At 36.9% G+C, this 17,476-nt stretch overlaps 1 protein-coding gene across 1 annotated transcript in view; it reads right to left on the bottom strand.

Moving 5' to 3' along the window:
- The window catches only part of EEA1 (early endosome antigen 1), a 137,356-nt gene that overhangs the window by 85,034 nt on the left and 34,846 nt on the right, over positions 1–17,476 (bottom strand). The window contains exon 3 of the mRNA XM_007468199.1: positions 5,405–5,529. Within this exon, the coding sequence (XP_007468261.1) occupies positions 5,405–5,529 (125 nt within the window). The remainder of the gene's footprint in view (positions 1–5,404; positions 5,530–17,476) is intronic.

Here is a 17,476-nt window from a genome sequence, read left to right on the forward strand (position 1 = left end):
GTGGTCATTTTTAAGTCTTTTGTCATTTACAGACAGTTCTGGGTGTACTCTGATGCTTTTGCAAAAATGTTCCTATAAAAGGCTTTCATCTTCAAGGAATTCATGGAAAAGACTCTGACAAGTACAGGTTTCTGGTAACTGACTATACTGTTGAACTGAATGAATAAGCATTTTCAGAACCCTAATGGAAAACTGATGAATTCATAAAAGTGCTAACAAAAGATCAAGATGAGAAAAAAAATTAATTACATGGGACTGAATGAACTGATGAGGATGATCATAATCTTTGAGACTTTCTGTTTGAATAAAAAAAAAAAATCCCACAAGGACTCAGAGGCAAAAAATATACAAATCAATTATCACTGCAAAGTAAAGGAGCTGTTACAGTGGAGGATTACTGGACTGAATGTCAGTATTATGACAGAGTATGAGTGTGTTTTGTGTTTGCAATTATTGTTGCTTTTGTTGTGGTCATCCATTTACAATGCTTGGTGTCAGTTTATTTATCTCTTGTAAAAATAAAATACAGTGTGTGTGTGTGTGTGTGTGAAAAAGTACTTGGTATGTTTGGTCTTCACTAGGAAGAAAAATGATGAGGGAGGAGTTGAGGAAACTAGAACATTGATGAGAAATCTGTGAAAATTTGAATTATTATATATATTTTTAATGTTGGCAGCTAATTCTGTATTTTGTAAAACAGTGTACAGGCCAAACAACACATCCATGGGCAGCTGGCCTGTGTATCCCCATATTTATTGATATTACTGAATGTGTTTTAAAAAGTACATATTTCTAAATAAAAAATAAAAATGTAAAAAAAAAAAAAAAAGAGAGAAAAACAGAGGCATAAAGAGAGTGATCGCTTCTACTTACAAGCACTTCATGATGGAGATAAACTTTGAGGTGACGTCTTTAATCTCTGAATACAAAAGTAAAACTGGATAATAGATTCCTGTTTCTTTTGTTGACTCTTAAAATTTGTTTTTATGACACTTTCATTAGTTTTCATTTTGTTACTTCGTGTGTGTGTGTGTGTGTGTGTGTGTGTGTGTGTCTCCCCTCCCCCCCCTCCCATGTGGCCCTATGAACTTACCCAACTCGTAGAAACCACCTGCCAACTTAGTCTTAATGAGAACACAAGGAACACTTAGTTTTAATATGTGTAAAGAAAAGTGTGTATATGTTTTAAGTTTTCCCTACTCTTTATTAATCTTCCAACTCTATGTATAAACTAAAACGATGAAGAGAGGAATTAATAACAATATTCTTGAAAGGCTAATACTAAATTGAATGAAATTGCGAGGAAGATAAAGGAAGATAATTCCAATTCAACTTCTAATTGGGTGGGCTCAGTTACTCGAATTAATCTTTTAAAAAGTGCCACTTAACAAATTTTTGAAGCAATTTGCCTAGCAAAGAAAATCTTTTGAAACGTGTAACATATCAAAGCAATCTAGGATATTTACAAAAGAAAATTAGGAAACATCAATCAAAATTTTAAAGGAAAACTTTATCCAAAAATTCCATTTCTAAAAATTTATCTTCCAGATATATTCAAACATGTGCAAATGTTATGTCCACAAGGACATATACCACAACAACATTTATAACTACAAAACACTGGAAATAGCCTAAATGCTATGAACAGGAGAATGATAAAATTCCATGCAGTCATTAAGAAGAATGAGATAGCTTTACCTGCATTGATATGAAACAATCCATAAGATACACAGAGAAACAAAACGTATAGGACAATGTAGAATTTCTCTTTTATGTGATTACATACATTTATATATTTCTTTATATATACACAGATATAAGCGTATGTGTATACATGCATACACTATCTCTGTAAATATACACAAGAAACTGATGATAAGTAAGAGGCTAGGGGGAAAGGGTGGCAAGGAGTCAATTTATACCGCATAATTTTTTGTACCATTTGAATTTTGTATTCTGCATATGCTATCCATACATCTAATTTTAAAATCTGGACCCAAGAAAACTAATGCATCACGTTTCATATATATGATTAATGTTGATGGAATTCTCAGTTTGTCATATGTTAACTGTAGAGCTTTAAAACAAAAAGGTTTCATGACCTACCTAAGTCATGTGGGCTTTGATCCAGAACACATATCTTGCCCATAGTCACATGCTACCCAATATGTTATAGAAGGGCAGGATGTAATTTTAGGAAATTGGAGAGGTACAGGAAGATGGGAAGAACACATATAATAACAAATAAACCTGGAAAAGTATACACTGACTATTCCATAAACAATGATAAACTAGTGAAAGTTAATATTCAGAATAAAGCAATCAAATTTCCATTTTAAGAATACTAGTCTGGGGCTTCCCTGGTGGCGCAGTGGTTGAGAGTCCGCCTGCCGATGCAGGGGACGCGGGTTGTGCCCCGGTCTGGGAAGGTCCCACATGCCGCGGAGCGGCTGGGCCTATGAGCCATGGCCGCTGAGCCTGCGCGTCCGGAGCCTGTGCTCCGCAACGGGAGAGGCCACAACAGTGAGAGGCCCGCATACCGCAAAAAAAAAAAAAGAATACTAGTCTGGGGCTTCCCTGGTAGCACAGTGGTTAAGAATCCGCCTGCCAATGCAGGGGACATGGGTTCGAGCCCTAGTCCGGGAAGATCCCACATGCCGCGGAGCAACTAAGCCCGTGCACCACAACTACTGAGCCTGTGCTCTTAGACCCTGTGAGTCACAACTACTGAGACTGCATGCCACAACTACTGAAGCCCATGTGCCTAGAGTCCGTGCTCCACAACAAGAGAAGCCACCGCAATGAGAAGCCCGCGTACCACAACGAAGAGTAGCCCCTGCGCGCTGAAACTAGAGAAAGCCCACGTGCAGCAACGAAGACCCAACGCAGCCAAAAATAAAATAAATAAATTTATTTTTTAAAAAAAGAAAAATACTAGTCTGGCATCAATGTGGAGAGTTAAGTAGAGAGGTGCAAGACATAGGGAGATATAAATATTGAAAAATATTTTTGAGTGAGAGATGATGAAGCCTAAACTAAGCTGTAGCAGGGAAGATAAACAAAGGTTATAAGAGGGGCTTCCCTGGTGGCGCAGTGGTTGAGAGTCTGCCTGCCGATGCGGGGGACACAGGTTCGTGCCCCGGTCCGGTAGGATCCCACATGCTGCGCAGCGGCTGGGCCCGTGAGCCATGGCCGCTGAGCTTGCGCGTCCGGAGCCTGTGGTCCACAACGGGAGAGGCCACAGCCGTGAGAGGCCCGCATACCGCAAAAAAAAAAAAAAAAAAAAAAAAGGTTATAAGAGCTGTTAAGGAGATAGAATTAACTAAACTTTGTGACAGATCAAATAGGGGAGGGTAAGTGTGTAAAAATGAGCATATCCAATTTTCTGGCTTTAGTAACTTGGTGGAAAGATAATGTTGCCATTAACCAGAAGAAGTAACAGTAGGTAAGGAAAAGGTTTAGAAGGAAATATAACGAACCCTGTTTTCAAATGTCAACAGGGAGATGTTCCTTTGGAACATCTAAGAGAAGATACCTAGTAGGCAACTTGGGAGATAATTCTAGGTTGGAGATGTAGTTTAGGAGGTAGTCATGGATATGGATATTACCCCAAGTACATTATATAGAGGAAGGGAGTACATTAAACAGATCAAGAAAGAATTATCACAATGATGTGCTGTCTCAGAAGAGTAGAAGGAAAGAGAGCCAGAAGAACCAAATTGTGTAGAGATTGTAATAGTCTACAAAGATGGCTGCCATCAAGTTCTTCCCTTCCTATACACAGAAGCCACTCCACTGAAAGACAGAGCTTACTTCTTGGCCTCTTCAATCTGAGCTGGCCCTCAGATTCCTGAGCACTCCTGTAGCTACTATGACCAATAAAATATGGCAGAAGTGACACTCTGAAACTTTTGAAGCCAGGCCTTAAGACAACTGGCAGCTTCTGTTTCTTTCCTCTTGTAATGCTCTTTATTAGAACCCAACTGCTGGCCTGTAAGTCCAAGCAGCTGCATAGAGAGGCCTACATGAAGGAGAACTGAGTCCCCTGATATACAGCCCCAGCTGAGCTGACAGCCAGCATCCAGCATCATCTCCCAGCCATGAATGTGAGGTCATTTTGGACCTTCTGGCCTTCCCAGCACCCAACTCTACATAACTTAAAGCAGAACCATCCAGTCAAATCAAAGAATCATGAGAAGTAATACAGAGTTACAGTTTTAAACCACTAGGTTTGGGGTGGACTATTACACAGTTATAGATAACCAAAACAGAGGTCAAGTAAAATAAAAACTGAAAATAATCCAGGATTTTTTTTACCGTTGACCTTTGAAGAAGTATTTTCAGGAGAATGGTAGGGCAAAAACCAGGTTTTAGTGAGCTAAACATTGGATGAAAAGTTAAGAAGCAAGAACACAGGTAGACTATGGATATTTTTATGTTAAAAGTTCATGTACTGGGCACTAATTCACAGCTGAGAAAGCAACTCTGTTAAACTGACACTAAATAGATAAACATTTATATATAAGTATATATTTTATATCTATCTCCTAACAAATGACAAAAGAACAGTACCCAAAATTATTGACTCATACATAAAAATCCTAAAGAGCACTAATAGTCATGTAAAAGGGAAGATTCATATTTCCCAAAAGCTCTGGTTTTCCCACATATTTTAATAAATTAAAAAAACCGTATTTTATAGTTCTACATATCTATCAACCAAAATGTGGTCATAATACTTTTCCTTAATGTGGTGCCATTTATGCTATAGCATATTAACCAACTAAGAGGCTTTTTTTAAAGAAAAACATGAAAAACAATTTTTTACAAGTAGAATAAAATCAAGTTTTCTTCCTTAGTGGGAATATAAGACAAGAGTCCTTACCAGTAGAAGAAGAAAAGTAAAGACATACTGTTGAATGCTGTTCTAATTAATTATATGTTAGTTTAATTCTTAAAATGGTCAGGCAAAATTGTCAAGAAGCAGAATGTGTTATGTGTGCTTGCTGTTATCTTGGTGATTACAAAAAAATGTTTTTTTAATAATTATTAAATTTAATTCTTTGCTAAATTCATTATTTTAACAACTTACTGTAAAATCTTCTAAACAAAGCATATCATTGTTTATTAAGCAGAATTGCTAAATAAAATTTAACCTTTTAAAAAATCACAATCTTTATTAAAAATATAAACCAGTGAACCATATTGTAGATGCTGGTATAGATAGTTTTTGGTCAAGGATAGGATTGGTTATAACAATAAAAGATGAAGGCTATGCTAAAAGAAAATAGATTTAAATTAAATAATATAAAAACACTACTCTTTTCGAAAACTAAGTATTCATGGTTAAACAATGATATCACATGCATTCACTACATTACACTTCAAAACTATTATACTGTACCGCTTCAGAGCCAGAGCTTCTCCTCCATGACTCGAATCATTACCAGCATCGTGGACTGCCTCATAGTGTTTGAAAAGTTCATCAGCAGATCCAAGAGATTTCATACACTGCGGACATATGAAACCCTATAGAAAGAGGTAGAAAAAGGTTTCAAAATAGTATTTAGTATTGCAAAATAACCATTTGTATGTTATTAAATACAGTCATATGTATTATTCATACCAACAGGTAAATTGTAATTTACAGTGTTAAGCCCAAATTGTGGTATTGGGCAAAGGTACATCACTGCCTATCCTGGCTGCAGTTTACAAAATGTTTTTTAAAACCCTTACAACCATCTTTTAGGTTGAATAAATTAATGGCTAGAGTATAGAATTCTAATCTGAGAAGTTAGTTCTAATCTAGAAGTCTAGTTGAGAAGACTTGCCATCATATCCTCCATCTCTCTAGATATCTCCCTTAGTAAAACAATATCTGCTCCAATCTACTGCACAGGAATAACCAAAATATTAAGAACATGAAGCACTCTGATCATTGAGAAAAAAGGTAATATAAATAACTCATAATTACCACAGAGTATCTACAATGGTTGAGAAGTATTTTCATCATTAAATTCCTTGCTAACTTAAGATTAACACTATAAAAGCTTAAAATTAATATATAGTCCCATAAAATATTAAAAACTTATAAATAATCCCAGAATTATTATATAGTTATGGCATACAAGGTCCTGCAGGTATAGTCCCCCAATGACCTAACCAATCTGATCTCTGGACATCCCTTACTCTATATAACATGCTTCAACTATACTGAAGCACCTATGTTTCCCTGAACACACCACAGTATCTCACATTTTTACGCCTTTGCATATATTGCTTTTTTCCTCCAGCATTCTCATCATCAGTTTGTCAAGTTTCTACATCCACTATAATACACAATACAATGAAGCTTTTAATCTATGTTTCCCTAATGGCTAGTGTAGTATTTTGAACATACCATATACTTTCTACAGAGTGTACTTATTTAATGAAATATGAATGAACTTGGCGGGCAGAATTTGGCAAAAAAACAGAAGAGATTTAACAGCTTGCAGATTATAAAACCTTCCAAAGGATACACTGAGCTAAGTAATAAGTACTCCGGACACATAAAAATTAAGAATAAACAAATAACTTCTGCTCCTTTGTTGGGTACTATACAAATAACATACCCTCACATCATTTATGCACATCATATGGCAGAATCAAGGTTCAATGAACATAACATTACCAGACAATGGTATAACAGAAGTATTGATACATATAAAGAACTATAGGAACACAAGAGAAATATCCAAATCTGCCTGCGGCAGCAGTTAACACTTTCCAAACACACACACACACACACACACACACACACACACACACACACACACACAACACACACACTATGTATATGTGTATATATACATATATGTAGACATATGTCTATATGAGACACTGGAATTAGGTACTGAATAGGAGTTTACTTGTCAGAAATAAAGGCATTCTAAGCACATGGAGGAGCATGAACAAAGATGTAGGAAAAGGTATGAAACACAGTCATGCTGCATTTGGGAAACAAAGGTATGTTCTGATCACAGAGCCAGAGTGAAGGGCAGGGGCACTACGGGTGAATGAATGCAATGATCCCTTATGAAACTCCTAAAGTAAGCAAAGACAGTAGTACTGAGGATGCGCCTTTGAACATCCAGAGATATGTGATGCTCAGCACTGTCTTCTGAATGAATGAATGCCCCCAGCCTGTGTGTTAATCTACTTGGTATTATCTTTTTTCAAAGCCATCTATTATCTACCATCATATTTCATAATGGCTCTATATTAAGCTCTATTTGGTATTCTTATAACTTCTGCCCAGTAACTGCTGTACCACACTAGTTAACATGCTTTTAGTGCAACAGCACATAAACCCCTATAATATTTAGCTTGTCATTTCTCTTTCGTGTCACAGCTTCTGCTAGTAACTAGAAGGCAAATTACAGTATTCCTCAGGAAATCCACATCCCAATTATGCTATTTAATCTTCAAAACTTTGGCTTTTTGACCACTGTCTTTACTTCCAGGTTTTGGCTCGAGATACCCAAGGACGCCAAAAAGCTACTGATCCCATTAGGGTATGCCATACTTTCTTAAAGCTTCTAAACATTACCAGGTTAATACTCCAGAAAGAACTGATTCATCCCTAAAGAGAAATTTTAGAAATTCAGTAATACATATTTAGAAATATTCCACCTAAGTAAATTTTCCATGTGATTAGAGCTTGCACGTTTAAATAAAACCTCAATTTTGGGACATTTCTGATGAAAATAATTCTAAAATACATATATGCACTTCCTCACCTACTTAAACAGATGATATTAAACCTTTGCTTAATGTCCCAGAAGCATAAATATTTATCACTGAATGGGTGTCTTCCACTCTATTAATTCTGGCAAGTCTCTAATTCCTGTACCCACATTCTATAGTTTTTCTAACACCCTGTTTTGTCTTTCAACAATCATTTCTAAAAATTATTCCTATGCTATTTCTAGCAGTGCTTGCCTGATATGGATAGGAAAGATAGATTAAGGGAAAAAAAGTTTATTAAACCACATCACTCATTTAAAATAAAAGTAAAGGGACTTCCCTGGTGGTCCAGTGGTTAAGAATCCACCTTCCAATGCAGGGGATGCGGTTCGATCCCTGGGCAGGGAACTAAGACCCCACATGCCATGGAGCAACTAAGCCCGCATGCCACTACAGAGCTCATGCGCTCTGGAGCCTGCGCGCCACAACTACTGAGCCTGCACGCTGCAGCGAAAGATCCCGCGTGCCACAACTAAGACCCAACGCAGCCAAAAATAAATATTTTTTTAAAAAAAAAGTAAAATAAGCTCAGAATGAATATCTGAGGGATGTCCCATGAATAGAGTACATGACCTTTAGTTCACGGGCTTTGTGATACTAATTCTGGATATTAAGAGACTCCTCTATTTTTTCTAAACTATCTTCAAGGGAATTAAGGTTGCTAGATAGATAACTTACAAACAGTAAAACAGCAAACAATAATACACCAAAATAGCCAGCTACATTTTATTTCCCTTAATCATTCCAAATATCTCACCTACTCACTCTCTCTCTCTCTCTCTCTCTCTCTCTCTCTCTCACACACACACACACACACACACACACACACACACACACACACACACACACACACACACAGTGTTGACTTAAGATTAAAAGCATTAAATTCCTTACTGTTAGTTTTCAGTTATCTGTAATCCTTTCTCAGATCCACCATAGCTAAGAACTTAGGTTAACTTGATACTTATGATACCCTATTGTACCAAGTGTCCTTTCAGTTAAAAGCAAAGTTCTTATTTAAGTGACAGGTAGGTAAGATAGTCAGTTTTGATTTTGGCTAACCCATAAAGAAAAGTTGACCCATATGTTCTGTAAGAAAAACAACTGGTAAAATGCTAAGCAGAGTTCCAAGAATCTTTTATGCCTCTATCTTTGCTCACACTGCCTCCGTAGTTTAACTAGCGTCCTATTTGCACTCATTTCCCCACCACCCTAGAGAATGTCTGGTTTAATTTTTCCCCTCTTCAAGTTCTTCTGCAGTTCCCCTCAAGCTGAATCAGACATTGTACTCTTTTTGCAAATATCTATCAGAAAAACTTCCTGGCATAGAGACCATATCTTATTTATCTTTTGATCTCCTGTACCTACCAAAATACCTGGCACATAAGAGGTACTCTATTAATGTTAAATAAGTGAAAGTTTGGTGAGATCATTTTCTTATACATCATTAACTCATAGGAAAGAGTAAGTCTGATTTCTTTGTCTTTTATGGTAAAAAAAGTTTCATTCTTTTAAAAGATTTGTAAAAGAATTTTTTAAAAAGCTACATCTCCCTTTGTTTTTAGAATACTGCAATAATTTTCAAAGGAAGGAGATATATCAAGATCATCTGAGAAATTTTTTCCAGACTAAAAATGGGCAACACTTCCCCTCACTCCCTCCCACTCCCAGCCTTCTGTATACACCAGCCTCACACACTACAGAGAACATTTGGGTGACCCATGATTAATAACAGGTGTATATCATTCTGTCACTTCCAACAGGTCTGGGGAATCAAAACAAAGACTGAAACAGTGGTAGGTCCAGATTCTAATGCTGTATATTTTTCCAAATAAAGACAGTAACAGTTGACATGCAAAGTCCTCTTTCTATGTAAGAGTAAAGCATCTTAACCTAAAGCATTTTAAAACATTCATTAATAAAACATTAACTACATAATAAAGATATAACTTACAAATGTTGAAATAAAAACATTCACTTTATATTTCAAATTTCATGGCAAAATTTATGCAAAAATATAAACTTAAACTTTTATATATGTTTACAGATTCACAAAAAGACTGCTGCAAACAGTAAGAACAGCCAACTTGCCACGAGCCTCTTTTCCTTATTAAACCTTCTTAGAGCATGCATAATTAAAGCAATCCACATTCCCTTACAGCAGAAAAAGTTAAGCAACACTGAGGCAAGGAAAAACAAAGCTATTTTGAGGAACCCAAAACCAAGCTGCTAAAACAAAATATTCAGGACCCACAGTAACACTGGAGTCATTAAGAAGAAGTTCCTGTCCTCTTGTCTCATTTTCAGCGTGCACTTTCTGGTAATGCTCCGACAAATCAATAGCAGTTATACATCTTTTCATACATAATGGACAGATGAAACCCTGTGAAATAACAACTTTTAGGAGGATATATACAAAAAGTTATTTATGAAACAAAACAGAAACAATGAAAATAGACATAACAGGAAAATAATAGTATATTTCTTTTTAGTATATGGAAGGAAAATTTTCAAGTAGTAACTGGGCAAAAGGTGAAAGACCTATCCAAATTAGGACTCTGAAATTAGTTTCCATCCTTATGCTACAGATTCCCATTGGTCAATTTTATTGAGTAACCAGTTGCTTTAGTTGGAATATTATTTATTATTCTCTTTGTTTATGATACTTTGTCCTTACTTATCTAAGAGCTAGTATGGGCAAGCTAGCCTTTATTTTAGATCAAGAAATGACTGGCAGTTTTAACAAATACTTTTATGTAGATGATGTTCTCAACAAAAAAGTTGTTATAATGAAAGCAATTTTTAGTCTTCACCATCTTCCACTAGCCTAAGATCCCATTCTTGCCCATACCCATAATTCCCAGTAGGTTACCCTTCCTTCTAATTTTATGAGCCAAATAAAATCATTTAAAAAAAATCTCCCAAATTCCCCATACCTAATAATACATGTATTTTAAAATGTGGGCTGTTACACTGATCTATGGTTTGGGGTTTTGTCAGATAGGAACAGTAAAAGGATAAGAGAATAAAGGAGTTCAGAGTATCAGGGAGAAAGTAAATTAAATGAAGACAGTGGTGAAGGACAATAGGTTACAAAGGTTGTAACGTCATGAGTTTTGGTGTCAGAAATAGATGTGGGTTTGAGTCTCAACCAATACTGACTATATAACTTTAAAAAATTCACTTTACCCTGCTAAATGTCAGTTTCCTCATCTATAAAATGGGACTAATATTAGCACCTATTTGTCTAGAGTTATTGTGCAGTGTATAAAATGCTTAGTACAGTGCCTGAGACATTATAAGTGCTCAACAAGTATTAACTGTCATTAGATGTATGGTTAGAGAGTAAAGGAAACGAAGCCAAGAAAGGTTGACAAACTAGAAGAAAAAATAAAAATTAAAAATCTAAAATAATCAGCAAGGCCAAGGAAGGTAAGTAGTGAGACTATGAAAGTTTTTGAGAGGACAGTCAGTTGAGGTAAGGAACGTAGAGATATGATTTTAACATGTCAGGTAAAATTATTCTGCCTGATAAGAAGATGGAAGGTACTGCCATGGGCTTGAGTAACTAGAAAAGAAAAGTAATAAAGATCATTGGCACTGATAACATTAAAAACTGGGAGGCTAAGATGTTCCTTGAGTTCCTTGATGTATGTTAGGATCATAGCAAGGAAGAGGAAGACTACAAACAAGGTTCCAAAGTAAGAGGCAAGACAGGGTAGCAGTTAAGAGCTAGTCTTAGGCTTGAATCCTGGATTCACACCACTCTTAGTAGCTTATATTACCTTCAATTTCCTCATCTGTTAAATGATGTAACAGTAACACCTACTCCATATGGGGAAGGGGGTCTCGTGAGAATTAAATAATTCATATTAAGTCCTTATCACAGCATCTGATACAAAGAAAACATTCAATAAATGTTAGCTATCATTAATATCATTAATATCATTGCTCCTCTTGTTAACAACCCTTTAAGGAGATTAGCCAGGGGATGAAAGTGAGGAACATGAATTCACATATTTTTTCTTTTTACTGATGAAAGGGTTGTCTTCCAGGCAACCACAGGCCCAAGTATTAAAACTACAGAATAACAGGGCTTCCCTGGTGGCACAGTGGTTAAGAGTCCGGCTGCCGATGCAGGGGACACGGGTTCGTGCCCCCGTCCGGGAAGATCCCACATGCCACGGAGTGGCTGGGCCCGTGAGCCATGGCCGCTGAGCCTGCGCGTCCGGAGCCCGTGCTCCGCAACAGGAGAGGCCACTACAGTGAGAGGCCCGCGTACCGCAAAAAAAAAAAAAAACTACAGAATAATATATTTTTTTAAATGCACTGTTGCATTGTTTTTTACCATAATATCTTTATGCTGCCTGCCTCTTTACTCATTTCTTCACTTTAAGTTTCCATATATAATCATTCAGTCATCCGTTCAAAAAGTATTGGGACTTCCCCACTGGTCCAGTCGGTAAGACTCCACGCTCCCAATGCAGGGGGCCCAGGTTCAATCCCTAGTCAGGGAACTAGATCCCGCACGCATGCCACAACTAAGAAGTCCACATGCTGCAACTAAAGATCCCGCATGCCACAACTAAGACTGGAGAAGGAAGGAAGGAAGGAAGGGAGGAAGGAAGGAAGGAAGGAAGGAAGGAAGGAAGGAAGGGAGGAAGGAAGGAAGAAAGAAGGAATAATTTTTTTAAAAAGTATTTACTGAGTGTGATTACTATGTCATTATGCTATGTTGTAGAGAATGCAATGGTAAAATAAAGCAAAGACCCCATCCTCAATAAGCTTGCATGCTTCTTGAAAGAGTTATAAAAGAAAATACCCCACTAATCAGAAAATCCTACTAGAACTACCTTTAAAATGTATTTAGAACCTCAGGGCCTCCACAACTGCCCTGATCCAAGCCACCCTCACAGTGTACATGGATCACTGTAAAAGCCTTCTAACAGTCTCTCTGCTTCTATCCTTACCCCATTAACAGCTTTATTTTCCACACAGCAGCTAGAGTGATCCTACAAAAATATAAATTTTGTCCTTTCCCTGATCCAAACTTTCCAATGACTTCCTATCTCACCAAGAGTAAAACACTAAAGTCTGTGCAAAAGCCTATATAAGGCCCTACATGAGGTGGGCCTGATTACCTCACTAACCTAACATCGCCCCATTCACTGTGCTGGAGCCACACTAGCCTCCTGGATGCTTTTTCAATATGCCAGGCATGCTCCCACCTCATAGACTTGTTCCACATGCCTGCAACATGCTTGCTCCAGAAATCAACATGATTTCTCACTTCATTCAGTTCTTTCTGAGCTACCCCCTCCTCAGAGGCATCTTCAGTAGTTGTGGCATGTGAGCCCACATGCCACAACTACTGAAGCCCGCACGCCTAGAGCCTGCACTCAGGAGAAGCCACTGCAATGAGAAGCCCCCGCACCACAACTAGAGAAAGTCCGCGTGCGGCAACAAAGACCCAACACAGCCAAAAATAAAATAAATTAAATAAATGAATTAAACATAAATAAATAAATTCCACCAGCATAAAGATTTTTTACTATTTCACTCAGTGCCATACCTCCAGCATCCAGAACAGTGTCTGGTGACAATAAATATTTGATAAATAAATGAATCTCAGACTAATAATCATTACCAAAAGGATAGGGAATTCTTTTCCACAGAAGCATGTGGAAGAAGCATCTATCCAACATGTGAGTCAGAAAAGTTTATTGGAAAAATTATCTGTGATGAGACTTGAAGGATAATCAGATGTTAACCAAGAAAAAAGAAAAAGCAAAACTAGGTAAGGCATAGAGATCAGCATATACAAAAGTTCAAAGGTAAGAAAAACTTGGCACACCTTAAAATCAGTTCATTATGCCTGGATCAAAGAACATAAAAAAATATAACCACATATATAAGGTCAAATGATTTCTCACAAAAGTGAAAATTTAATTCATTGGGAAAAGGTAACATTTTCAGCAAATGGTACTGCAACAACCATATGGGAAAATGTGGTTTCCATATTCACATGGAAAAAATGAACCTCAATCGCTATCTCATACCGTATACAATAATTTAAAATAAATCATAGATTTAAATGTACATGCTAAAATGATTTAATTTTTTTAATCCTTCCGTCTTTTTTTAAATTGAAGTATAGTGGGTGTACAATATATACAAGTTACAGTTTACAATATAGTGATTCACAATTTTCTAAGGTTATATTCCATTTATAGTTATTATAAAATACTGGCTATGTTCTCTGTGTTGTACAATATATCCTTGTAGCTTGATTTTTTTTTTTTTTTTAATCAGAAGCAAGCATAGGAGGAAGTTTTACAACCTTGGGGTAGGCAAAAAACTTTGTAGTATCCAAAAAGCAAAAATCATAAAAGAAAAGGCTGACAAATTGTACTTCACCAAAATTTAAAACTTCTTCTCTTTGAAAGACAACATTAACAAAATGAAAAATAAGCCACAGACTGAGAAAAAATATACACATCACATATTTCTGATTGTGGTGTAAGGGCTAAAATTAAGGCCCAATACTTTGTGTTGCCTTGACAACTGGTGAAACTGGGAGGGCTTCAAATGGCCTAACTGCAAGTTCCCCTCCCCACTCTGCTCTCACAGATAAGGAGTTCTAGCCAAACAGCCCTCCTCTTCACAGGCAGCAAGCACAGGGCCTGCTTATCCCTGAGAAGGTTCCCTGCCGGCCCCTGGAATTATTCAAGCAAGACAATCACATCTCCTTTAGAAACCAGGGGGCACCTTACCTTCCTGATACTACAATGCCTGCCTCTGAACAACCCCTGGTTGTTCATTTTGTTCCCAAGTGCAATCCTCATGTGGCCCTGCATGGCACACTGTGTCCTCCATCTCTGGGCTGTGAGTATATGTGACTAATAAACTGCTGTTGATCTCATTTGTCTCATTTGTCTAATTATGTGTTTAGCTATTCCCACAAGCCTAGGACAGGAATCCTTCCCTCACTAATCAGATGAATAGGAGGCAATCAAAACACTGACAAAGGATAAAGAACTCTTATAATTTCTTAATATAAAGATAAATACTCCAATTTTCAAAATGGTCGGATTTCCAGTTCCAGACAAAATGGAACAGATACACTTCTCTATTCTTCCTGCTAAGTACAGCTGAAATCCAGAGGCTTTATATATAAAACAAAATAAAAAGAAAACTCTGAAAGGTAAAGAGAAGAAGGCAGACCAGCTGAGGATCTCAGGAGCCAAGGACTGAGACAGTGGTAAGTACTCTGGGTTTTCTTTTCATCTCATATATTCTGGACTGGCTGCTGGAGAAGCCAGCTACCTGGAAACTTCAGTGGACACCTACCAAAAAAGCCCCAAGAAAAGTCTGCTCTCCCTAGCCAAATGACTAGGAAAATGAAGATCTGATTTGGTAATATGCTGGTCATTAGTGCGTTTCAGTGGGTAGTAAGGATGGAAGCCAGATTAGAAATGGATAAAGAGTGAACAAAGAATTTGCTTGTGCAATGCAATATACTAAACAGTCTGCACAACTGTCCTGATGAGAACAAATGATATGATATCACTTATTACATTATGTATTATACAGATTATATATTTGTTACAGACTGAATGTCTATGTACCCTCAAAATTCATATGTTGAAATCTTAACCTCCAATGTGATGGGGCCTTTGGGAGATGATTAAGTCATGAGGGTGGAGCCCTAATGAATGGGATTGGTACCTTTGTATAATAAAAGAGACCCCAGAGAGCTCTCTTGCCCCTTCTGCCATGTGAGGACAGCCATCTATAAACCAGAAAGGAAGCCCCCACCAGACACAGGATCTGCCAAATCCTTGATCTTGAACATTCCAGCCTCCAGAACTGTGAGAAATAAATGTCTGCTGTTTAAGCCTCTCAGTGCTTTTGTTATAATAGCCTATACTGACTAAGATACTATTATATATATTATTATACATAATAATATTAAAATATGATATAAATGAGCACTAAGGCAAGGTACTGCTTTACTTCTGACCATTTTTTTTAAATCCTGGAGACCATGATATTTCAAATTCCCATTTAGATGGATGCTAAGGGCACAATGTTAAAACCTAGAATTTGTTCAAAGTGGGAAGCCAACATCAGGGTAAAAGGGAAGATTGAGAGAGAAAAAGAGAAATTGACAGAGGTGGGGAGAGATATCAACTGACACCTTAACAAGTCAATACCTTTAACACTGGGCATATGGAAAAAACAATACCCCCTGAGAATTCATAATCACCAATAGCCCTCAATTAGGTTAGAAATTTACACTAATGGGTAATCTGAAAAATTTCAAGTACCAAACTTAATTTAAGGGAGTCCCAGGTTAGTGGCACCTCTAGAGCAGTATTTGTATGCTGAAGGGAATAATCTGTGGCATAGGTAAAAACCAAAGTTGCATGAGAGAGAGATGATAAGCTGAGAATGTGAGAGAGAATGGAATCCAGAGCACAAGGGAAAGGACTGAAATCTGATAGGAAAAGAGACCTGTCTTCCGCGTACTAAAGTAATAAAGAGAATAGAGGTGCAAGTATAGTTTTAGGGACAAAATGAGAACATTCATCTTTTCTCAATGGTACAGAAGGTGACGGTGAGAAGGCGGGACTATGGTAAGACACATGGAAGGTTTGAGGACAAAGAAGAGAGTACAACTATCACAGAGAGTAGAAAAGGGAGCCTAATAAGAAAATATAGCAGGATTATCAGGCACTGCTCATTTACCCACTGGAGATTTTTTTGTTGTTTTTGGTCTGAATGAGGTCAACAATTACTACTAAATTCCTCTCCAGGGTTACAACCTAGCTCTCTGAGCTCATCATATCATAAATTCAGTTTGGAATGTTTTCCTTAAAGATATTTCCTTAAACTTGCTCTTAATAAAGTTCAACTGATACTGTTCTTCTCACTCTCACAGTCTTGTTCGATCTCGTTATGGTTAATATACATATACATGAAGACAGATGGTCAAAAAGAGACAAAACAGAGAAATGAATGGATAGAGAAACACCCAGAAACATACACATAATAGACTCACCAACCAAGAGATGGGAAAGAATAGGGAAAAGGGGACTGGGTAGGTGGTACAGCTGGGCCGGGAAAGGGGCAATTGACAAAAACTGTCAGAGCAGAAATGTGAGTGTGTTGATCTCTTAGGGGCAGTGTTAATGGGTGGTTTTTATGTTCTCTTACCTTATCTCATTTTTCTATAATGAGTATATATTATTTGTTAAAAATAATGATAGTAATGTAGCAACTTCTAAGGCTGACTTCTCAAAAAATTTGAGTTATTTCTTTTTTAGACTTTACTTTCTCCATTAATTTTTAATAAGCTATCATATAAGTTCTTACAAAGTCATAAATGAAGACAACAAATAATGTATAAATGTTATAGTTCATCTAATTTTTCATTAGCTTAGTCGTTCATGGCAGTACAAACACATAAGTAGATACTAATTAACTGGTAATTCTTTACAAACAGATTTTTAAATCTTCATTAAGTTGAGATGACTTTAACATTAAAGATAAATTGTCAATATTATTTTTCAGTCTTAGTATATACACTTTCGCAGTCTCACAACTAAGCACTATTATCTATCTACAAGTGAGATTCAAAAATTGCATTCCAATTTGTAAGAAAGATTTATGAGACCTTTCCCTA

This window comes from Lipotes vexillifer, unplaced genomic scaffold (assembly GCF_000442215.2).
Source record: "Lipotes vexillifer unplaced genomic scaffold, Lipotes_vexillifer_v1.1 scaffold180, whole genome shotgun sequence".
NCBI classification, from domain to species: domain Eukaryota; kingdom Metazoa; phylum Chordata; class Mammalia; order Artiodactyla; family Lipotidae; genus Lipotes; species Lipotes vexillifer.